At 43.2% G+C, this 25,197-nt stretch overlaps 1 protein-coding gene across 2 annotated transcripts in view; it reads left to right on the forward strand.

Annotated features, from left to right (window-relative positions):
- Nucleotides 1-25,197, forward strand: part of SMG7 (SMG7 nonsense mediated mRNA decay factor) — a 63,339-nt gene that overhangs the window by 35,450 nt on the left and 2,692 nt on the right. The window contains exons 13-22 of one of the 2 annotated variants that reach the window (XM_083743772.1): nt 405-524; nt 3,910-4,342; nt 9,833-9,977; nt 10,818-11,212; nt 12,331-12,705; nt 15,244-15,396; nt 20,253-20,333; nt 22,202-22,358; nt 23,850-24,020; nt 24,100-24,248. In XM_083743772.1, coding sequence (XP_083599898.1) covers nt 405-524; nt 3,910-4,342; nt 9,833-9,977; nt 10,818-11,212; nt 12,331-12,705; nt 15,244-15,396; nt 20,253-20,333; nt 22,202-22,358; nt 23,850-24,020; nt 24,100-24,248 — 2,179 coding nt within the window. The remainder of the gene's footprint in view (nt 1-404; nt 525-3,909; nt 4,343-9,832; nt 9,978-10,817; nt 11,213-12,330; nt 12,706-15,243; nt 15,397-20,252; nt 20,334-22,201; nt 22,359-23,849; nt 24,021-24,099; nt 24,249-25,197) is intronic. The other variant, XM_083743773.1, reaches the window with a different exon arrangement.

Genomic DNA, 25,197 nt, shown 5'->3' on the forward strand with positions numbered 1-25,197 from the left:
TTAGGAATCGGGTGTAAGGGATCTTACCTTTTTAAGGGAAGTGAATTGTTTTGTTTGTTTCTCTAGCGCCATCTGTATACATGATCCTTTACAGATTTCACAGGCCCCTACTTCAACAGACTTGCAATCTTAAAAGAAGAGACAAGGTTTTATATATAGCTGGAGATTTTGCCCTCTGCTGTGAAACATAGAAACATATTGTGTTGATATTTATCTGTGAAACACTGTTACAAACTACCTTTAAATAGCATTCTAACCTTCTCAGGTTGGTATACAGACTGAAAATAAATCTATCAGAATTCTCATTTAAGCTCCACCAACTTAGTTTGGTCTTGCATACATCTCCTTGTGCCTGCTCTTCCATTTCAATCCGACTTCTATTCTTTGTTTATGGCAACAACTAGGAACTTGGATTTCTCGAAAGGCCATCAGGGGATTTCAGGAGACAAAGAAGGGCAGCACCGGCGAATACGGCAGCAGCGTCTGATCTTCATAGGCAAATGGATTGCTGACAACCAGCCAAGGTATCTGCACAGCTGCTGGCATCACCCATCACTTCTGTGCATCATATTCTTCTCTGCTGCTGCTGCTGCTTGTTGCTATTGACATGAGTTGAACATTATTGGAGCTTAAATGAAGATGTGCGGTCTGACACTATTTTTAACACAGTTTAAGGAATGTGTGGCAACATGGTAGTTAAAAAAAATGTACATTATTTTAAACACTTCAATTTTTTTTTTTTTTTTTTAAATAATATTTATTAAAGTTTTCCAATTAATTACAAATTAATAAAACATCCAATTTCAAATCTTTTTCCAATTACATCCTTTCAGGACTTCCCCTTCCCTCCCCCCCTTGTATTCCAAATCTCTCAAATAAACAGATAATCTCAACAAGTTCTTCTCCTCACTTCAAACTTGTTATCCTTAACCCAAAATTTTTTTTTTTTTTTTTTTATAAAAAAAATTATTTTCCATTCCCCTAAAATCGGCTTAGTCCCTCCACGAGTTCCCCACTTTAGAATACCATGTAGATGTATATAGCCTAAATAAAACATAGTTTACGCCCTTTGGGTTCCACATTTCCCACCCCCCCTTTTCCCGGTTGCGTTCCCAATATTCCTCAATGTCCGATATTTCCACGTCTCTCTAAGTCATAGTCCTTTGCCAGTCCTCTTTAGTTTCGCATGTCCAATCATGAAAGGATTCTGTCTCAAAGAAAGGCCCATTTTTTCCGTCCAGATTTTTATATCCAGGAGTGAAAAACTCCAAATTATAATCCTTAAGCTTGTCAAATCTGGATGTCCCAAATGTCCCCACTTTCGACTTAGTCCAATTCTTGTTGTTTTGTTGTTCTTATTGGCCACACTCCTCTTTCTATTTCTTTCTGTCCCTGTTTTCCTGCACAAATGTCCTAATTCCAAAAGTTAGTTCCTTTGCAGAGGCTTGTTGCTCAGAAACAAAACATTACGTCAAGTTCCTTTCATTCCACAACGGATGATTCCATTGTCTTCTTCGGTATACTGGCCTCTGTAGTCATAATAATGTTCCATTTCTGCAGTTTCCCAGGAGATAAAAAATTCTGTTCAAATTTCCAACTAAAACCACTTGTGATATCCCTCGGCTCCTCTAGGTGGATTGCAAAAACTGAGTTCTCTTCCAGATCACATCCATTAGCCCTAGTAACTTTGTAATCCTTATTTAAAGCAATTTGTGTCCAATTTATAACAAATATAACCTGCAAAGTCCTTGTGACATAGTCTCTATCTTGTTTTTCTGCTTTGACAGCTCTTTGACAGCTGTCAAAACTTGCCTTTCTCCTCTCCAAACACCGTCATCGATCGCTCCCGGGGTTCCAGGGGGGGGGGTGTTTTTAAGTCCAAATTCTACTTTCCTCCTCCAGCTCAATCTCATATTCTTCACTCGTGAGGTTCCAAACTTGCCAAAATGATGTTATTCCGATCTTAGTTATCAAATCCTTTGTTTTGACCCTTCTACAATGGAGGGGGTGGCTGACTTCCTTTTTTGCGCCTCCCCCGCTCGCTCCGAAATTTTTAAAATTTTGTCCCTCTTTTTAGTCCAGATTCCAATTACTTACGGGTTGTTCTTTTAGGTCCAAATTTTCAAAGGAAAAAGCCAGCGCTCTCCGCCGGATGGCATGCGGCTTCGCACGGCAGGGATGGCAGAGGACTCAAAACACCACGCTTCTCCCCGGCACCCGATCCTTAGCCTTTAAAAAGGCTCCTTCACGAGTCGGGAGGGCGCTAACGGTGCCAGCCGAGTCTCCATGTCCACGGCCCCCGTGGCCGTGGTTTTTAAGGGTCCCCGCATCGCCGGTGCGGTAGGACCCAGCCCCTGCCGTGCAGGCTCCCTCCGGAGCTCGGAGGGAGTCCGCCATTCGGCGATGGCGCCGACCCGGAAGTCCCCTAAACACTTCAATTTTTAAAGGTGTGGGCAGCTTGCTTGGCACTTAATACAGTGCTGGAAATCTACATTGAATCACTAGGGCAGAACTTAAGTTATATGTTTTAATTTGAAGTCAGTAATGTAATCTGCATAACTTTCATGCACATGGAAGTGGCAGACCTGGATTAATGTTGTGGAATCAGAGTGTTACTCCATCTAGCTTGGGGTTGATAGGTCAGAGAATTGTAGGCTAGGTCCTCTCTGACCTAGGCTAGTTTCATTGTTGACTTTTTGCTATACATTTTAAATGCTTTTTCTCCAAGGTGAAAACTGAAGTTTTGTGCTCTGTATTAAGTTTTTTAGACTTGATTCAACCTCACTCATCTTTTCTCCGTTTTGTGGAGGCTTAGGAAAATTAAGTTTTGGGGGTGGGGTGGGAACAGTGACACAGGCTTGAGCATTAAAATTGGATGAGATTCCTTGAGTCTTCATCAATCCCCAAAATACTCCTGGCCACGCAAATAAGTCCACGAAATTATCATTTGTCTCCCCCAGCCAACAAATTTTTATTAGCCTGTTGCATTTGAAAGGACCTGGGAACCACATTGAAGTATTGTAATGATGGGCGTCTTCCTGTTAGTTGTCACAGAGCAGGCCAACAATGTTAGCAGTAACGGTGTGAGGAGTGGCTTCATTGCTCTGTTGCAAGTTTGAAAACTGAATTGAAGTGGTATAGTACAGTTTTCCTAATCACAAATGTTGGAACTCAACCCACATTTGAACTTAAGGTGGTAATCTGAAGGATTTAGCCAATATTCCACCACCTCTCTCTGGTCAAAGGAGCCTCCTTGTATCAATAGGCCAAAGTGGGTGAGGTGGTCTCCCTGGCTGCTTTAAAAGCTTCCTTCTTTGGCTAACTCACTGACTAAGAGTACAAACTGCTCATCTCTCCCTTTGTGTCACCTCAATTCACAGAAACTGTGTCTGACATCAGAAAGCTTGTATGCTTGCTTTCTATTTACCGTATTTTTCGCCCTATAGGACGCACTTTTTCCCCTTCAAAAATGAAGGGGAAATGTGTGTGCGTCCTATGGGGCGAATGCAGGCTTTCGCTGAAGCCTGGAGAGCGAGAGGGATCGGTGCGACCGACCCCTCTCGCTCTCCAGGCTTCAGGAGAGCCCCACCGCCAGGCCCGCAAGCTTGGGGGACAGCGAGGAGGTGCAACGCGCCATCCCGCTGTCTCCCGACGTGGTTTGGAGGCTGGCGGCGGGGAGAAGCCCGCTCAGACTTCCCCAGCCCCGTGCCTGGGGGGGGGGGATAATTTTCCCTCCTTATTTCCTCCCCCCCCCCCCCCAAAAAAAAATCTAGGTGCGTCCTATGGGCCGGTGCGTCCTATAGGGCGAAAAATATGGTAATTTCTATTTAATTTTGTGCATGAGATGGTTGGCTTGTACCTGAAGATTTAATCACTAATGTGTCAATTCCTTTTGTCTTTCTGTTAAAGGCTGATCCAATGTGAAAATGAGATTGGGAAACTTCTGTTTTTGACAGAGATCCCAGAATTGCTGCTTGATGACTATAGTGAATTGAAACAGAGTCACATTCTGCAGGAAGCAGCAGAGCCACAGTTTGCAGACGGGAGCCCAGGACTTAAGTCAGTGCTGTCAACAGGTCGAAACCTGAGCAGCAGCTGTGATGCAGGAGATAAGCCAATGGTGACATTCAAAGAGAACATTAAACCTCGAGAGGTAAACAGGGAGCAAGGCCGGAGCTATCTGACTAAGGAAGTGGGTAGGGAAAGAAGGGATTATAGTAAAGGAATAACAGCCAATAAAAATGATGGGAAGAAGGACAACAACAACAAGAGGAAGAATGAGATCAAGAAATGTGGCATGGAAAAGATGCAGGAAGCAGGGAAGCAGAATGTAGCGGTGCAGGTGAGACTTTTTGCATGGTATCATCCCAGTGAAATTTGTCATGTGGTCATTTGAATTAGTTGGTCTTGCAAATCTGTGCAGGCCTCTTCATGCTATAGCAAGATCGATGACCTTTATTTGGAGATTAAACAAGGTGATTCACATGTTACACTCTCAGTGAGGATGGAAGGAAGGGTCCCTGAGCCATCATTTGGTTACCACAATTTCAGACAACCGGACCCCCCTCACCCTTCACCTTGCTCTTCACTTCTGCCAGGGAAATAATTGCTGCCCACTTACCCTTAAAACACCACCTCACATATTGACAGAAGGGACCAAAGGAAATAGCTGCTTTGGTTCTTTCTGAAGTTGGCTGCTCTTGTTTTATTTGGGAGGGGGAGCTAGTAAGTTACCTCAGCTCTTTCCTTAACAGAAGCTGGGGATAGAATTAGAATGAGTCTCTTCTACGTTGACTGTCTGTACTGGCAGTAGACGCTACAGGCATAGAGAGGCTTCTGCAAGTGTGGTCCCTCATTAGGAGGGTAATTTGTGAATTGTACTATATTACAGTGGGATTTTATTTTATTCTTTAACCACTGCCAACTTCTTTCATCATTCAGCATCACTGTTGATGTTCTTTGGCATTCATTGATTGATAAGGCTGATAGACATGAATTCTTTTGGTATTTGTTCTTTGGTATAGTCTTCTCCTTCCCACACCAACAAAAGAATAGCTTTAATCAGTTTTCAGTTTTAGTCCTCTATGATGCTTTGTTAATGCTGAAATTGTAGCTATTGCTGTAGCTGTAGCTATTGAAGAGTTAGTCTTCAACTGCCCTCTTAGTTTCCAAAAATATTTTTGACCTTTTCAACAGTAAATTGCTTCGGCACCAGTTATATTTGTTTGTATCTTTTCATCACTTTTCTGACAATTGAGGAAGTGTTTTAACTTCCATATTTAAATAGGGTTAGGTTAAGACAGTTCTTTCAGTGTCCTAGAGAAGGACAAGAGGTAGAAACTTGTCTAGTCTCATTCTCCCTGTTTTTTTTAAATGACTTGGTTATTCAAAGGAAAGCATATAGGAATTAAGGCGGCTTGTAAATGGCCTCTTGCCTGCTCACGTGAAGACTTCGTCAACTGGAAGATAATTCCTCTTTTTTCTTTCCTTATTGTTTACAATAAATTTGTGAAATAAAAGAATGATTAACAGGTGAATAAAAAATACTGTGCGCTAGTAAATTTGGGGAATTACTTGTCAGGCTGAAACTAGAACCTCTTAAATGTATTTTGAGGAGTTTTTTCCTTTCATCTCTTGTCTCAAATGCTGGCCTGTGGTCCTTTTTGAGTGATTTTTTTCCTTGCACCCAGAAAAAGTGATACTGACTCACCTGCTCCTTCAAACATTTTTACAAGAAGAAGGGAAACTCAGGTGGGTCAGTACCTCCCTTTTTTCTGGGTGCACAGGGAGTAACACCACTTGAAAGGGCTGAGTCATAGGCCAACATTTGAGGCAAGAGGTGAAAGGACCACAATCAAAGTATTGCCATAAAAGGACCACTGCAACATACCTATGTCCTCAAGGAAATAATATTCTTAGCAAGGTACAGGACATGTAATGCAGGGAGATGTAAGTTTAGCATTAATCTTAAACCATTTAGCAATCCTTTGGTATCTGAGTATTTTATTTAATCTCTAGCTAAGAACCCTGATGATTCCTCCTTAATCTTCAAATTCTCCTGTTCAGCCACTTGATTCTGCTATTTATTGGCTAAGTGGCTTATAAAAAAGTAACATTAATGACTTTCCCTCAGTCTCCGTATAACAGATCTGTCACTTTTGAGCCTGCAGCTGATGGTGAAAGAAATGGAGTTTGTATTAATACAAGGCAGTGAGGATCAGACACTAACTTCATTCTATGGCCCATGCCATTTGTACTGTAGAGGCTGTGTTCAGTGCAGAAGCAGGATCATGCTCAACCCCAGAACCCACCTGTCCTGCGGGTGGGCCCGCCAGGCTTCCTTGTCTTGTTGTTGTTTAGTCGTTTAGTCGTGTCCGACTCTTCGTGACCCCATGGACCAGAGAACGCCAGGCACCTCTGTCCTCCACTGCCTCCCGCAGTTTGGTCAAACTCATGCTGGTAACCTCGAAAACACTATCCAACCATCTCGTCCTCTGCCGTCCCCTTCTCCTTGTGCCCTCCATCTTTCCCATCATCAGGGTCTTCTCCAGGGAGTCTTCTCTTCTCATGAGGTGGCCAAAGTACTGGAGCCTCAGCTTCACAATCTGTCCTTCCAGTGAGCACTCAGGGTTGATTTCCTTCAGTATGGAGAGGTTTGATCTTCTTACAGTCCATGGGACTCTCAAGAGTCTCCTCCAGCACCATAATTCAAAAGCATCAATTCTTCGGCGATCAGCCTTCTTTATGGTCCAGCTCTCACTTCCATACATCACTACTGGGAAAACCATAGCTTTAACTATACGAACCTTTGTTGGCAAGGTGATGTCTCTACTTCTCAAGATGCTGTCTAGGCCTGTCATTGCCCTTCTCCCAAGAAGCAGGCGTCTTTTAATTTCGTGACTGCTGTCACCATCTGCAGTGATCATGGAGCCCAAGAAAGTAAAATCTCTCACTACCTCCATTTCTTCCCCTTCTATTTGCCAGGAGGTGATGGGACCAGTGGCCATGATCTTCGTTTTTTTGATGTTGAGCTTCAGACCATATTTTGCGCTCTCCTCTTTCACCCTCATTAAAAGGTTCTTTAATTCCTCCTCACTTTCTGCCATCAAGGTTGTGTCATCTGCATATCTGAGGTTGTTGATATTTCTTCCGGCAATCTTAATTCCGGCTAGGGATTCATCCAGCCCAGCCTTTCGCATGATGAATTCTGCATATAAGTTAAATAAGCAGGGAGACAAAATACAGCCTTGTCGTACTCCTTTCCCAATTTTGAATCAATCAGTTGTTCCATATCCAGTTCTAACTGTAGCTTCTTGTCCCACATAGAGATTTCTCAGGAGACAGATGAGGTGATCTTGCACTCCCATTTCTTTAAGAACTTGCCATAGTTTGCCGTGGTCGACACAGTCAAAGGCTTTTGCATAGTCAATGAAGCAGAAGTAGAAGTCTTTCTGGAACTCTCTAGCTTTCTCCATAATCCAGCACATGTTTGTAATTTGGTCCCTGGTTCCTCTGCCCCTTCGAAATTTTAAATTTGCAGAATTTTAAGCATAACCTTGGTAGTGTGTGAAATGAGTGCAATTGTGCGGTAGTTGGAGCATTCTTTGGCACTGCCCTTCTTTGGGATTGGGATGTAGACTGATCTTCTCCAATCTTCTGGCCACTGCTGAGTTTTCCAAACTTGCTGGCATATTGAGTGTAGCACCTTAACAGCATCATCTTTTAAAATTTTAAATAGTTCAGCTGGAATACCATCACTTCCACTGGCCTTGTTATTTGCAGTGCTTTCTAAGGCCCATTTGACTTCACTTTCCAGGATGTCTGGCTCAAGGTCAGCAACCACACTACCTGGGGTATACGAGACATCCATTTCTTTCTGGTATAATTCCTCTGTGTATTCTTGCCTTTCTCAAACTTGAGTCCCCAGATGATGAGAACTACAACACCCATCATCCTTTACCACTGGACCTGCTAGCCTAGGTATGATGGGAGTTGTAGTCCAACAACATCTGGGGACCCAAGTTTGAGAAAGCCCATATTAGATGTAACATTTATAGGTAAAGGACCCCTGGATGGTTAAGTCCAGTTGAATTTGACTATAGGATGCAGTGCTCATCTCCGCTTTCAGGCTGAGGGAGCCAGTGTTTGTCTGCAGACAGCTTTCTGGGTCATGTGGCAAGCATGATTAAACCACTGTGGCACATGGAACACCGTGACACGTGCCAAAGCACACAGAAATGCCACTTATCTTACCACTGCAGTGGTACCTATGTATCTACTCGCATTGGTATGTTTTCAAACTGCTAGGTTGGCAGGAGCTGGGCCAAAGCAACAGGAGCTCACCCCATCGCGCGTACTCAAATTGCGACCTGCAAGCTCAAGAGGCTCTGTGGTTTAGACCACAGCACCCCCGTGTCCCTATTGTAACATTTATATGGAGCTTGCAGGCATAAAATCCCAACATGCATAATGTACAAAAAATTGTACCTAGCATGTAAACATCTGACATGCCTAGCAGATGTGGCAGATGAGTGCAATTCCCCCCTTAAGGTCAGCACTTCTACACCCACAGTATTGTATAAACAACCGTTCTTCAACTAGTGAGTTGAGACCCACTAGTGGATTGTGGCCTGATCCAAGGTGGTTCACAACAGAGACTCTACTATCATGCAAATATATGGTAAAAAAAGGAAATGGGTCCCCAAATGCATCTTTGAGTCAAAAGTGAGTCCTAGGTCTGAAAAGGTTGGGGATACCTAAGCCAAGCCTGATAGAAGCTTACATTCCTTGCAGAGACATGATGTTTCTAGTTAGAGATTTGTTACACTTCATTGGAAGTAGAGTAAAAAAAGAAAAAAATCCAGTGGTTGGATGAATGCTGAAAAACCTTTTCTTAAAAAAATATTGTTAATTGTTGGCTCACACTACCTTTGCATTTTAATACTCCTCTTCATGCACATTCAGTGGTGGTATATTATTTTATATTGCCTCTAGCATGCTGAAACTGCTACAAAATACTCCTTGTCATTTGTTTTCGGTGTACAGAAACAGTTAGCACTAATTCTGTAATAAAAATGTATTTCAATGAGAAATGTCCGTATTGTGTTCAGTGGAGCTTACTCCCAAGTAAGTGAGTGTAGGGTTGCAATCTAAAGTGATCTTTTAAAAACCCTTGCATAATAGATTTATATGTAAAATGCACACGACACGCAGGTTAGTTTGTGCCAGAGCAGGAAAGTAAAGGTGTTTTAGCTATCTTTTGAAAGCTGAGCTTATCTCCTGTTTCTCAGACAAATAGACTGGAGTTTACATTCATGGAACCCAGACTATCTGGCAGTAGGGAGTGGAGGTGAGTTTTGTCCTTCTAGTTTCACATGCTCTGTAGCCGTGAGCAAAACTACTGGGACAAATCCTTCCCCTATCATGTTCCCCTTCCCAGGATTGGAAGGAAGCCAGGGGTTTGTTTTGACTCTGTTTCTGAGGCCCTCCTAGTGCCTTGGGAGTGCAGATCTGAAGGAAGGTCCCAGTCCTCTGCATCTCCACTGTGGAGAGAAGGGCCAGGGCTGGATTCCCAGCATTGCCTTGCAACCCTAGCTCTAAGCGGGAGAGGAGAGGGGAGGGGGATTGGCCTGGACCTCATACTGAGTTTTGAGGGTGGCCACAAATTTTGGCTTGACTATCAGGGAAACCCAGCAATTTTGGGTCCCTTCTGTATAGCAAAGGGGGAACTAGAATTACTTGGAAAGAATCAATGCCTTGTAATCATGCTTTAGTTTTACCATAAGAAGGTGTGGACAGGTAATATTAATGTTTAAATGGCTTGCCTTCCTAGGTAAAATCCCAGACTGAGTTGAGGAAGACTCCCGTGTCTGAAGCTAGGAAAACGCCAGTCACTCAGTCTCCCAACCAGGCCAGCAACTCCCAGTTCATACCCATCCATCACCCAGGAGCTTTCCCTCCTCTTCCTAGCCGGCCAGGTAAAAGCCATGTGCTCTGTATTAAAATCATATCTATCCTTATTTAAAACTCATGATGTTGTGTGCTGGTGCCTTCCACCTATCTTTTTCTATGTAGGAAAATAAAACAGAAAAGGTTTCTTTGTAAAAATGCTCTGACTTCCTTTAAGTGGAACACAAGTGGGTGTGGGCATGATAGATGCATAGCACTGCACTATATTGCATGATCTATACCCAGGTGCATAGTAATGATCTCTCTGCAATGTCTAGATAATAGCACATGTGTGTTTTCTGCCACAGGTGCACAGAGTGGAAAAGCCACCTCACACACAATATTCTCAATGTGCATACCTATGGTGGAAAAGACAATTCTGCTGTCACGAAAAGCTTACCTTTTTGTCACAGATATTAATCTTGGTGTTTGAAAAAGTAATGTGCAGAACAGGCAGCCCATAATGTGACAAAGTGTTTGCTTTGTGTGTAGTATACAGCTGCGAAGATGAAAGCCATCACTGTGGGTCTGAGAGGATGTGGCACCCCACTCCATCCTGGAATCCTTCCCCAAAAGGGGGTGGAACTGGAGCTGAAGGCTTGCTTGTATACATGCCCCCCCCTTCTCTTACTGCAGAGATGAATGGCTTAATAAATGGCTGAATCAGATGCTGATTTTGAATGTGGGTCTCCTTAAATCTGGAAAGAGTGGGACCAGGGAGGAGCCAAAGGCCCATTCACAGGGGAGAATCCTGGAAGAGGAGACAGGAAGTAACATTTGAAGAGCCCCCTAAGCATTCCATGCGTGAAAAAGTAGTTTCCTTTTTTTAAAAAATGTCTGTATGTCTTTCTTTCTTTTCTTTTCCCCAGGCTTCCCACCTCCCACCTATGTTATCCCCCCTCCTGTGGCTTTCCCTATGGGCTCAGGATATACTTTCCCAGGTGGCGTTTCTGTCCCAGGAACCTTTCTTCAGTCTGCAGCTCATTCACCTGCAGGAAACCAGGTGCAAGCTGGGAAACAATCCCACATTCCTTACAGCCAGCAGCGGCCCTCTGGACCAGGCCCAATGAACCAGGGACCTCAGGCACCATCCCCTTCTCAACAGTCCCTTGCATCCTTACCAGCTCAGGCAACAGCACAGTCTGCAAGCCAGTTGCAGGTCCAGGCTCTGGCCCAGCAGCAGCAACAGCAGCAGCAACAGTCCCCTACAAAAGCTGTTCAGGCCTTAGGGAAGAGTCCTCCACACCACTCCGGATTCCAGCAGGTGAGCTTTAAGGAGAAGAAAGTGCCAGAGGGACCCAATCTGGGCTAGAGTGCATCTGTAGGTGAAAATCTGGTTTTTGGTCAAGGAAGTGCAGGTTCTTTGCTCAGATAAGAGTAGCTCTGATGGAAAGGTGCAAGCAAGGATGGAGAGAAGGAATGGGCAAGTAGATGGGGAGAGATAAAGTAGGAGCCTAACTGCATTGTGGGGACAGGGGAGCAGTGCAGGAGCCTGTGGACTTGCTGTTACTACTTTGAAGGCTCCCCCTCTCTGCCCAAAAGTGCCTGAAAGAAGAACAGCTTTTAATCCTTTTAAGTTTGACCGAAGCTTTCCCTCAAGCTCCTTTTAAATTTGGGATGGCTAGCCTTTGGAATATTAGGGTTCCTATAGCTTTAATAACCTTACAGAGTTTCTGTAAGGTTTACAACTGTAGATCACATGTGAGCACTTAAAAGCACTGTACTGTTGTTTTTATCATGTATGATTATTGTTATATCATTAGAATTATTAATTAAAAGTATTTACTTACTTATATTATTTATCTAGTATTATGCCCCTTGCATCTGGGAGGGAATTTTGGTAGGTACAGCCCTTCAAACCGCGGAACTTTCACATGGCCAAGTGCCTGCATGAAATCCTTTCCCTTTAATAACAGGTGAATCCTCATGTTGGAAGGTTCACCTGTTGTGTGGGTTCTGAAACATTTCCTTGGATTTTCTCTGGAGCACGAGGTCTCAAAATGAAAGCCATAAGCTTTGCAGCTCAGTGGCACAGAATGTGCAGTCTTGCTCAAGTACATTGCACATGATCAGGGGGTGGCATGTTGTGCTCTCAGATCAGGTGGTGCAGATTAGAGAGTGTAGCAGGCCTTTTTGGACAGTGAGGAACCAATAGTATTTTTCTGTGCAATGTTGCTTGCGGAATCTACTTCATCAAGTCAAGGGGGTCAATCAGCTAATCAACTCCAAAGCAGAGAAACAAAATTGCAGGCTGTTTTTGACAGAAAGAGAATATGCAGCTTGCCACGGTTGGTCCTTTGGTAGCTAGAAACCTAAATTAGTCAGATGCTCTCCAGTTTTGCATAATGAATTGTGCTGAACACAGAGGCGCTTGTACTTCAGTATTCCCAGGCAGACTCCTCCAAGCAGCTCTGGAATCCTCCTCAGGTCCAAGGCCCGTTGGGGAAGATCATGCCTGTGAAGCAGCCCTACTATCTTCAGGGCCAAGACCCCCTAAAACTGTTTGAACAGTCCATGCAGCCTCCCCTCCTGCAACAGCAGCAGCCTCTGGAGAAGAAGATGAAGCCTTTCCCCATGGAGCCATATAACCAGAATCCCTCAGAGGTTAAGGGGCCAGAATTTTACTGGGACTCCTATGGCATGGCTGATAACCGCATCATGATGGCGCAGCAGCAAGCTAACATGGACCGCAGAGGGAAACGTCAGCCAGGAGTCTTCCGCCCAGAGCAGGATCCAGTGCCTAGGATGGGTTTTGAGGTAAATGTGTGATTAATTGATGATCTTCAGGAAAAGGAAAGTGGTTCTCCTTTGAGTGATAGATGTCTTCAAGTGGGTTTAGCTCCTCCTATCACTCAAAGGCAAGAAACACTGTAACTTCAGAGGAAGTTGCTTTCAATGCAGCAGTTTGTGGTGATTCACAGGATTACCAATGAGTAAAAACAGATTAATCTCTAGGTTGTTGATTCTATTAGGTTTTTTAAAAACCTAAATGCATTCCAAAAGCACTTTTTAAAAAAATCAACTAACTTGGTTTAGCATCATTTTTAAGATAACACTGACAAACCAAAACAACCTACTCAACTTTTCAAGCTATCTACACATGTACACACACACACACACACACACAGAGAGAGAGAGAGAGAGAGAGAGAGGGATGGTGCGTGGGGCAGGAGCCGCAAGCAAGAAACCCCCGCCCTATCTAGGCAGTAGACCGCTGGTAGTGACTGCAATGGCTCCTTCCTCCCCCAACAAGAGTGCAGCTTCAATCATCCTCTTCCCAGCCATCAAGATCAAGGGCATATAATGTACACATGTTTTTATATTGTGAGGTACAAAATAAGAACCACAGTACATTTTTTTTAAGATGCTGCTGAAGCTGTCATATCAAATAACCAACGTAAAGCTCATAATCTCCCCCCCTCCCCCTCCATGTGTGTCTGCCACTAGAATGGAACCCTGGGGAAGTCATCTGGGCAAGGGATGTGGACGTGAATATTATCTTGGGAAAGCTGTAAAGTCCAGTTTGAGCATGGATTTCTGCCAGAACTTTACAAATCAACACAATTTGTTCAAATTTTATCACAGAGAACCTGCATGATTTGAATTGTTAGATATCGCCCAAGTATAACTAGAGAAAAGCAAATGTAGTAATTCCCTCTGGCAGTGCTGGCTCTTGGCACAGTCTGGGAGGAAGGAGATGGAAGAAGAAAGACAAGTGTCACTTAAGGTGGCAAAGCAGATGCTGCCAGAAAGCTGGAACATGTGAAAAGGTGGAAGAGGCCCAGCACTTGGCAGGTGTTGATAGGGCACTTGGTCCTTTCCAGTCAAGACCTGTATTAAAAAGGGTTGGATAGAGGAATTCACACTTTGCTTGCCAGTTGTCTGCACCCCTATATGCAGGCTTCTCTGCAGACCAGAAACCAAATGACAGTATAAATACCCTTTTGCTTTTAGAAATGGCCTTGACTTAATCTTTGGCAACTCTGAAGCAAGCAGCAGCTCTTGCTCTTGCTTTGACATTGTTTCTCACGTTCATGGAATGATCAATGCACAAACCCCCTTCCTCTTTTTTTAAATAAAATCGTCTTTAGCAGCAGTCTTTAGCACCACAGATCTATTGAGACAATGTTCTGTTTGAGCAGACCAGTTGCATCTCTGAGTACACTGATAACTTAATCCTGATAGATGCTGGCTGTAAGAAAGCCCTGGTGTGGTGTGCTACAATGCTACCAAAGGTTAGAAGACAAAGAGCCTCCTTTTTGTGTCATCTTTTGATATTTGTTGCCCTGATTGTGCCTTCAGCTAAGCAAATGCCATTATAGCTAACCTCTGCCTATAATTTCATCCTGTAGAACGAACCTGGAGTTCAGGTTGTATGTGCAAAGACGCAGAGGCAGGAAGCCCAGATTTCAAAGAATAAATCAGAACTCTATGAGAGCTCACTGGGAACACTTTACAAGGCCCCCACAGAGCCCCGTGGCTGTCTTCAAGAAGGTGGCCCAAACAATAGCATTTTATATGCCTGGGTATCTAATTCTGTAATTTTAGGTTAGTCTCCCTATCCTTCAGTGTGGACCTCACGCCACATTTGAGGCATTTGGCAAGGAGCAATGTTGAGCAATGGGCGATTCATGGAGAAAATGGTACTGATGTAGACAGGCCAAGATAGAAGTAGTAGTTATCCACAAAAGGGAGCAAAACACCAGATCCCTGAATATGCTGTCATTCTGCACAACCTCCAACAAATTCTTGAAACTTGCTTGTGTAATAATTTTTAAAGCCCAGATTCCATGGTGTAGATGATGAAACCTGCTTGTAGTTCATCCGGCTCTGATCATGAGCACATGATCAGGAACTGCATACAGGGACATTTTGGTTCTAACTACAATTAATGAAGCTACTAAGATATTGGAACATTGAAGAACAAAATGCATTAATTCTCCACATATTTATTGCTGCAGTAGTGGAGATCACATTCTCCCAAAGAAGATCCCAGTAATTTTTGCTGTATGCAGATTCAAACTTAGTGGGTAGCAGAGCTGCTCCTAAAACAAACACACGCAGACTTGTTTGACTCAATTTTTCTCTTTCTCCCCTTGATTTTCTTGTGCCCCTGCTCTGTTCTCTCTTTAAGCTGCTTTTGCATGCTGGCATACCTTTCCTTGCATTCCCTTTCTCTGCTTTGCGTTACTGCTGGGCCCCCTTCTATTCCTGTAGACTCCATGCCTACCTGCTGCTAGTCTTGCTTTCGCTTCTTTCCTTGCTGCATCTCACTGTGCTCCTTTCTGTCACTAGGACCCCAAGAGCTCCCCTCTGCTTCCTCCGGACCTGTTAAAGAGTCTGGCTGCCTTGGAGGAGGAGGAGGAAGAGCTGATTTTCTCTAATCCTCCTGATCTTTACCCAGCTCTGCTGGGTCCTCTCGCCTCTCTTCCTGGACGAAGCCTCTTTGTATGTATTTGACTTAATTCTGCTGCTTCTCATTCTAATTTTGGCATATCTCTTTTTTATTTATATTCAGTTTCCCTGAAAGGTCAGTAGGACACATGAAATCCATGTCCCTTCCTGAAATAGTTGTTAAGGGGAAATTTAAATAAGCAGAGCTCATATGCTCAGGATCATAGATATCAGCTAAGAGGAAGTAGCTTTAACATAGCTGTAATACTTTTATCAATCCTAGGATTGCTATTTTCTTACCCAGCAACTGAGACCTTAAAAGCTCTGGAAGAGAGAGGGGCTGTTAGTAAACTTCTCCCTTGTGGTACTTCTTGTTTGGAATTACCTTGACTTTCTAGGCCTACTCCACCGTGAGGGAGCAGCAGAAGCTGTTCCAGTTGACTCAGCTCCTGTTCCAGAGCTCTTAAGCAGGTACAGTCTCAGAATCAAAAAGCGGTAACTCTAGATGACCCAAATCCTGATCTCTTGCCTTCCTGAGAAATTCCAGGTTGAGTTACTGTTTCATACAAAACTGTATCATTTCTCTTTTATAATACGAATGAATAAGCTTGTATCTATATGGGAGGTTGGAGACTGAAACTGAGAAACAAATTTTCAGTTTTGCAGGTGCTTGGTGGGTTTTGATACTGGAATACATTACCCTGCACACCTGTGCAAAAATATACGCCACAGGTTGCATGTGGACCATTAATCCCTTGTTTGAAGGATCACCAGGCAACTTCAGCAATTAACTTATGGGGCCCACACATTCATTGAGCCCATTGATGGTGTATAGGTCTGTGCAAGTTACCTCTGCCTATATAAGCATAAGATCAAGTATCCGTGTAGCCTAACCTCTAGATGCCTTGTTGTCAAGTGTCAAAATATAAATGTTAATGTACCATATGGTATTCACACACTTGTCTGACAGGAGGAGTTGAATGTATTATTGAATGTATAATAAGATAGTAACATGTTCAATATAGTATCCTTCTGAGGGAAAAGATAATGGGTTTTAGGGGCTTTTATCTTTTTTTACCTTGGGTGAAATTCTAAAGCTTGTTTTTTTATATATATAAAAAAGCCGCGGGCACAAACATACTACAAAGGTAGGCTTGCTTGTGTTATGGTGGGGATGAGCAGGCTGTGGCTCTTTTGATGTTGTTGAACTACAGCTCCCCTCAGGCCCAACCATCATAGTCCGTTGACTATTGGGCCTGATTGTAGTCCAACAAAATCTGGAGGTCCTCAGGTTTCTCACCCATGCATTATGGAAACCAAGGGAATAAGACCATTTTGATCACATCTGGGAAGTACAGTGGTGCCTCGCAAGACGAAATTAATCTGTTCCGCGAGTCTCTTCGTCTTGCGGTTTTTTCGTCTTGCGAAGCACGGCTATTAGCGGCTTAGCGGCTTTAAGAAAAAGGAAACAAACTCGCAAGAACTCGCAAGACGTTTCGTCTTGCAAAGCAAGCCCATAGGGAAATTTGTCTTGCGGAACAACTCAAAAAACGGAAAACTCTTTCGTCTTGCGAGGTATTCGTCTTGCGAGGTACCACTGTATCCACTCTGTTCTCTGTAACTAGGAGGATAGGCACTTGATGAAATTTCTCTTTTCCTGTTAATTGGTCTGTTGAAATGCTTCTCCAAGGTGCCAAATGGGAATTTTGGCAAGTGTCGTTGTAGCCCAGAGGATTCTTGAAGACATTGACCAAATATCTGTGGCCATGAACTGTAGGCCAGTTGAAACATTACAGCTCCTATGCCAAAATAAGTCCCAAGCCATGCTCCTCATCTTCATGGATTGGCTTGAGCCAGTCTTTTCCACAGCAGCCAGCATTCTGCTGGGGATGTGGTGCCAGTGTGCAATGCTGCCCATGTTTGGGCCAGCACAGAGATGTTGTCAGCATTATTTCTGCCACACAAAACATCACTAACAAGGAATTACTCTTTAGTACTTGAAGGGGTGTGAGGGAACGTTACATTTAATTGGCATTCATCAGTTGAGCAGGTCGTTGTCTTTCAGCATTGGTTCCTACCCTCTAAAATGGGGTTAACAATGATCCTTCCACACAAGGTGATTGTGTGGATTAGCACAATGAGGGCTACAAAGAACCTGAACATTTGAGTGGGTGATACTGTGGGTGAATAAACTGTACTTCAAGTGTGGCTCAAGGCTTTTGATTTCTTGGAAGGTGAGGTGGCCCATGTATAAAATGCTTGATTTGTACTAAAAACAGGTTTCTAACATTCATAAGCACCAAATGTATTAGTCCAGGACATTTGTTTAACTGAAGTTATAAAAGGGAAGTCATCTCTGTTTGGATTATATACTTGATCCTTTATTTCTACCTACACAAAATATACTGCCTATAGAGATTCTGCCACATAAACCCACACATTCCTACTCTGTCTTTAGTGTTAAGGTATAGTGGTGTCTTCTGAAGCTTCAGGTACTGGTACATTACACCAGCAAGGTACCAGCTTGGATGAGTAATATTGAATTGTTCAACTTAGTGAATAGTTCTCCATGTAGCATTCATTTAGTTATGGTATTAACTTCAGCTACCTTCCCAGTTCCTTCAATGACCTGAGCTGAACCCTCCACAAGCCAAGGTGATTTTTGCCTACAAGGTGTAGAAAGAGTGCCTAACTCTTGACTACTGTAATTCACTCTACGCAGGGCTGCCCTTGAAGCTGTCCCAGAAACTCCAGCGGGTGCAGAATGCTGCAGCGAGGCTCCTCACGGGGTCTCTGCCATGGGAGCATATTCACCCAGTGCTTTTCCAGCTGCATTGGCTCCCGGTGGAGTACAGGGTCAGATTTAAGGTGCTGCTTTTGACCTTTCAAGCCCTTCACGGCCTTGGACCCTCGTACCTACGGGACTGCCTCTCCCGGTCTGCCCCACGGAGAGCCTCAAGGTCCATAAATAGCAACACCCTAGTGGTCCCGGGCCCTAAGGAAATTAGCTTAGCCTCAACCAGAGCCAGAGCCTTTGCAACACTGGCTCCAGCCTGGTGGGACGCTCTGTCTCATGAGACCAGGGCCCTGCGGGATCTGATTTCTTTCCACAGGGCCTGTAAGACAAAGTTGTCCGCCTGGCCTTTGGCTGGGAGCTAATTTGATTCCCTCCCCCTCTTTCTTTTTCCTTTCTCCTCCTGTGAAGAAGCTGCATCCTAATGTTTTAATGTTGTATTTTAATCTTGTTTTTTAAATTGTATTTTAATCAACTTGTTTTTATTATTGGTTGTTAGCCGCCCTGAGCCTGGTCTTGGCTGGGGAGGGCGGGGTATAAATAAACATTATTATTATTATTATTATTATTATTATTATTATTATTATTATTCCTACTACTACTACTACTACTAACCCTGCCAACCTAGCAGTTCGAAAGCACCTCCGGGTGCAAGTAGATAAATAGGGACCGCTTACCCGCGGGAAGGTAAATGGCGTTTCCGTGTGCGGCTCTGGCTCGCCAGAGCAGCGATGTCACGCTGGCCACGTGACCCGGAAGTGTCTCCGGACAGCGCTGGCCCCTGGCCTCTTGAGTGAGATGGGCGCACAACCCCAGAGTCTGTCAAGACTGGCCCGTACGGGCAGGGGTACCTTTACCTTTACCTTTACTACTACTAACTGACCAGAGTGACTGTCAAAGTCAATGTTTAAATCTAGTTCATTAGCAAAATTGTCAGTCTGTTCTGGGTTGCAAGGTACATAAGCCATCACAAGGTACACATGCCAGCAAATGTTTGCATTGGTTTGCTACCAGATAATTTTAGAGTATCCTTCGTCTGCTCATCACAGTTTAGGTCTGATGTCCTGAATTGCGTAGCTGGCTTTATTTGTGTAAGCAAAGGCACACGGTTACCATTCACCTATGATTAGAAACTTGCATGATTAAATCAGTGAAGAGCATCTTTCTTTGCTGCAGATCTAGCACTAGTCAATATCAGTTCAAGGCAGCACATGATATTGCACTGGAACACACCATAGAAGGTGGGATAAAATGTGTTCAGTGCTGGAAAATAATTGATTATCTTCCCCGGGCATTAAAAATTTGGAAGTTCCCAAATTTCTGATAGGCAAGACTGAATTAATGATTTGTATGATTTATGCAAATTGGGCAGCTTTGCATAATTCTTTTGCATAATTTATCATTGAGCAAAGAACTATGAGGGCAATGAAGATTTGCTGCCAATGATTTCAAATATCAGCCATCCCTCTGGTTTTTGATATTTCAGCAGGCATTTGTCACATAGTTTTGGTTGTTCCTCTAAAGAGAAACAGGGCAGAAACTTGCTAGGTTTTTTTAAAAAAGGAAAGCTGGATTTCTCATGAAGGATTCTGCACCCAGTAAAATATTTTGCACTTTGTGCTCTAACGAACAAAGCAGTTTCAGGAATTATTGGGAAAACACGGCTAATTCAGTCAGTAAGTAATCACGTTTGCATGAGGGCCCACACCACTAGTATAGCATTTTAATTAACAAACTGCAGTCTAAGTGCCTTCAAGCACTGAATGATGTGTTATTTGAGGTGCTGGGACAAACCCTATTTTTAAAATGACGTTCCCCAGGTGTTTTCCCTTTTATTTTTCTAGTCAATTTACTGAGTTCCTTCTCAAATTTGCAAATACGTCCTTGCTTCCCACTTGCAAAATAACTCTTCTGTATTTATTTTGCACAGTATTGTCTAAGCATCTCTGTTGTGTAACAAAAGAACTGGGCAAAAGCCTTTGCTGCATTTCCTTTTCTCACACAATTGTTTGAGCACTCTTATGATGGTTGCTAGAACCATCTGTTTTTATCCAGAAATGTGACCCATGTTTTCAGTCAATAATGCATAATGTTTCTTTCCTTTGGCTTTCTGAAGAAATCGCTGCTGGAGAAACCATCAGATCTCATGTCTCAGTCATCTTCTTTCCTGTCGCTCACGGGCTTCTCTCTTAATCAGGTAATTAACTATAGAGATTGCTTCTCTCTCTTTTTGGACAGTGCCATCAGTTCACGTGTTAATTTTTCTAGGAGTCTGAACTAAGCTTCTTCAGATGGGAATCTCATGTTGGAGGAGGGGAAGAATTTCAATATAAATCCTTGCCTAGTGCTGACAGTTCTGGGTTAGGGCGTTTCTTTCTGATAGGCTGCTTCTTTAATTGCCTAACATTTGGAGAACTCTGTTGTGTGACACACACACCATTCTACAACCGGAAGTGGTGTACTGCAAACACAGGCTTATCACCTCATGTACTGGGTAATAATCTCTCACAACTTTTAATACAATTTTGAAGAAAGCTTCACAACCTGAGTCATGTGGTATTTCAATTGCTGATTTTTTAAATGTATTTTTTCCTTGGTTTTAATGTATGGTTGTAAGTCACTTTGAGTTTCCTTGGACAAGAAAAAGTTAATAACAAATATAAGGAGTAAATTAAAATAAATAATAATACAAAGAATTGCAATTTGATGCTTTAACCTCAGTCTAATATGTTCATGTTACGTTTTTTGGTTTTTTATTCTGCAATTTGCATTTGGCTCATTGGCTAATTGTTCAAGGAAAAGATTTAAGAAATAAGGGAGGAAAAAGCCCTACGTGCTCTCAGGAGTAGGCCTGGGCGATATATCGATATATTGCCCAGGACTGGTATGAGGAGCAGACCACAATGTTGGCTTCCCTCAGCGGTATATCGCTGGTGAAACAGCCACTGCTAGCAGCGCCTCCGGAGGGAGTTAAGAGTTCCTTTGGCGAGGTGCCGATCCTTCTACAACTTTAAACTGCTCGGCTGAGGAGTGTGCAGCTGCCCTTGCCTCCGTCAAGCAGTTAAGAGACACCCCAGCCCGGCGCTGGCCCATCAAGCCAAGGCTCTGTGAAACTGCTCAGCTGAGGGGAGCAGGGTTGCCGATGGGCAAGAGGGAACCCTCCCCCCCCCCCCCAGCTGAGCAGCGCAAACAAGCTGCATTGTCCCAGCCTGTGTGAAACTCCCTCAGCTCTTGAGGGGAGAGCTGGGGCAGTTTCCCCTGGTGTCTCGTGGGCAGAGGCCAATGCTGCTTGTTTTTTCAACATCGCAGTATATCATCAGACCATGATGTTTGGCTGGCGATACACTGCAGTGTTGAAATGCTGATAGCGCCCAGCCATACTCGGGAGCCTGTTCCCTGCATTTCTCTGTGTGAGTCACTGTTCTGATTGTGTTTCTAAGGAGCAGGTAATTCCCCAGCTCATCTGCATTGGGAGTGATTGCTTGAGCCAATCACACCTGCCAGAGAATTTCATTTTCCCAAAGCAGAACTATTTCAGATGAAGCAAAACATCTGTAAACATTGCATTTGCCATTTCAAACCACATGTTCACCACCATTTTGTTTCTGTATTATTATTATTTTTTAAAAAATCCTCTTTTTAAAAATTGGGGACTTGGGTGTTGTTGTTTTTCTAATACCCCCAAATAATTAAAATGATTAATGGTACAAGGCTGTGTTATATCCATGTGCTGTGCTATAATCTCCAGTGTGGTTATAATGTGTGATTCAGGACACATGAAGTTGTGATAACTATGTCTTATCACCCAGAATTCCTTGATTCTTTTTAAAAAGATTTCCTTAAAAAAATGTAGTGAAATGCAAATATAGTTCTGTGTCTTTAATAACAGTAAAAATCCTTTTTTAAATGGCATGTTTCTCGTGCTGTGAGAGCTGTAACATTTGCTTGCCAGCTTAGGTATATCTTCCCTGATTCTGACAGAAAAACTTACTTCACTGCCCAAATGCAATAATGTATTGGATAGGTCTAGGGAGCAGGTTTAATTTTCATCTCTTGCTCTTGCAGGAAAGATACCCAAACAGCATGTTCAATGAGGTTTATGGGAAAAACCTCAATGCCAGCACAAAACCAGAGGTCGCTCCATCAGTGGCTCACCAGGAGACTTCACTCTACTCCCTCTTTGAAGGTACTCCATGGTCTCCATCTCTTCCAGCCAGTTCAGGTAATGCACTTGCATATATGTATAACATATATTAAGATTTTTCACTAACTGGTTCAGAACCCAAGCGTGGTTTGACTTTCTTCTGTGCAGTCACACAACCCACCCTCTTTCCTTGCTGCCCATGTCCATTTTATCACTTGCTGTATTTTCTGGGAAGTGAACTGAACAGAATGCCATTTCTCCCACTCTGCATGGCCTAGCATTGGCAATTTTTTTACTTGAGAGGACAAGCAACAAGTACCAATTTGTAAGGAAGGTTTAGCTCTAGAAAGTTCCAAAGGTGCGGAACAATTGTGCCTTGGCCAAAGAGTTTCCCACTCAAAGATTGGTCATGTCAGCTACTTGTTTTGTCATGTAAGCATTATAAACCCATTTCCCAAATTGCTACAATTTCAGTTTTGTTAGTCTGCTTGATCCTATATGTAAGAATGCTGCAATGAGGAAACAAAGCCAGGCATAGACTCAAAGGACAGCAGTGAGAAGTGTTCTTCTTTTAGATTAAATGACATGATATTACACAACACAGAAATTGTAAATAAGGGGCAACGCTCCCTACAAGAGTTTTTTTACCTCAACCTTAACAAAGAAACAGATTTAAATATAGTATGGGATACTAGTGAGGCAGTAATGAGAGGTTTTTTAATCAAACAAATACCAAAAAAGAGGGGGGGTGAGATTTTGAACACATTAATTATCTGTCAAGGAACTGCCATCAGTACTGGAGGGGGAGCGCAAAAGCCAGAGGGATTCCAGAGGGCGTCCAGGGATCGGGAGGAGCAGCCTGTCTTCTGGGGAAGAGAATCAGCGTAGCACCAATGGAGAAGGGGGGCAGATGGGGGAAGTGGCGAGGCGGTCCCATGACTCCTTGCCTGGGACCAGCAGGGAGAGTAGGAACCCTAGAACCATTACATTATCAAAGAGAAGGAATTAAATATAAAACTAGAGAATAAAGAAACTGCAGACTACCGAATTATTACAAGCAAAATTCTCAATGTTGGTGAAGCAAGAGATTGAAATGAAAATAAAATTAATGAAACAAAAAAACTTTGAATCTGCAAATAAGCCAGGTAAATTGTTGGCTTGGCTACTTAAAAAGGAAAGGAAAAATAAGATAATACTGATGAAGGGAAATTACTGATGAAGGGAAACATTTGATAAGCCTGAAAGAGATAAGAAAGGTATTTGTAAAATTTTACACAGCATTATATCGGTGTGCGAAGGAAGATCCTGAGAAAATTGAATCTTATGTAAACGGCTGTAATATACCTAAAGTTTCTAAAGAGGATTTGAGAACGTTAAATGCATCCATATCAATGTTGGAACTGCAGTTGGAGATAAGTTGAATGAAGATGGATAAAGCACCAGTCCCAGGTGGAACTACTGCAATTTAATATAAAAAGTTCAAAGATGTGTGTGTAGACTCAAAAAACAGCAATCTGTACTTTTGGGGGTATTGTGTTGACTTTGTTCTCTAACCTTCTGTTCTAATAGATCATTCAACACCAGCTAGCCAGTCTCCTCATTCCTCTAACCCAAGCAGCTTGCCAAGCTCTCCTCCAACCCACAACCACAATTCTGTTCCATTTTCCAACTTTGGGCCCATTGGGACTCCAGACAACAGGGATCGGAGGGTTGCAGATCGATGGAAGACTGATAAGCCAGGTGAGCAGGAGGTTCTAGCATGAGGTATCATTTCAGTGGTTTGTTGGATCACTTGCTTGTTAACCTTTCTCCCTTTCAGCAATGGGAGGATTTGGCCTGGACTATCTCCCAGCAACATCTTCCTCATCAGAGAGTAGCTGGCACCCAGCCAGCACTCCCAGTGGTACCTGGTCAGCCCATGGCCCGTCTGTAGAGGATTCGTCAGCTGTGCTTATGGAAAGCCTGAAGGTAGGTTATATATTGGGGCGCCAGGACAAAACATTGCAAGAGTCATTTGGAAAGTTGAGCTGGTGGTTTTGCTTCTTACTGCAAAATAATACAAATGTTCCTTCCGCTGACAACATCTTGAGAACATAGGAAGAGCCACCTGTTCCAGCTCCCTTTATTCCACAGTGGCCACCCACATATCGATGGGAAGTCCACAAGCAAGAAAGGAGAGGGCAACAGCGCTCTCCAATGTTATGTCCCAGTGACTGGTATTCCATGAGCATCTTGCATTCTTCCACAAGAACTATATTCTGGACTGGTTGTTGATTAAAACTTGGGTAGTCAAGCCTTAATTACAGATTTAGACTCCTCTTTTAGGTATCAACATGTTTTATTGCTTTCCTGATCATTTTTATATGGATAAGCTATTCTGACAAAGAATTTAAATTATTTTGTGATGGCTAATTCTTTTTAACTGCTTTTTAAAATAGTGAGTTAGTGGGGCGCTATTGCATTATTGAGTATTCCCTGTTCAAGATTTTAGCTGCTGTATTTCTCTTCTCTTCCTTCAACATCAGCCCACATTTCATGGCCACTGAGCATGCTCAGTTTGAATTGAGGATTCCCCCTCCTCAAGGTTTTATTTTAAAATGTACTCCTGCAAGTCTGCCGATACCTTCCCCCTTGTGCATAAGTGCTGCATTTTGACTACAACAACACTTCCATTCACAACCTGAACATCTGAAATAGAATTATTGTCCTGGTTGGTACCTGATTCTTAAAGGGCCGTGTTTTGAGTTTAGCAAGAGCTGAAAGGCCAACAGCATTTGCTCTGTCCACTAATGTGCTCCCATTTGAACTGAGACATCAGTGGGCTCCTTAAGTCACTTCCCTGGAGAGTATACAGCAACAGGAAATTGAGGAAGAGCCCTCTCCTAATTATTCAACTGAGTCACTCACTCAGACTAAG

The sequence above is a fragment of the Podarcis gaigeae genome (genome assembly GCF_964106915.1).
Source record: "Podarcis gaigeae genome assembly, chromosome: 6".
Classification (NCBI taxonomy): domain Eukaryota; kingdom Metazoa; phylum Chordata; class Lepidosauria; order Squamata; family Lacertidae; genus Podarcis; species Podarcis gaigeae.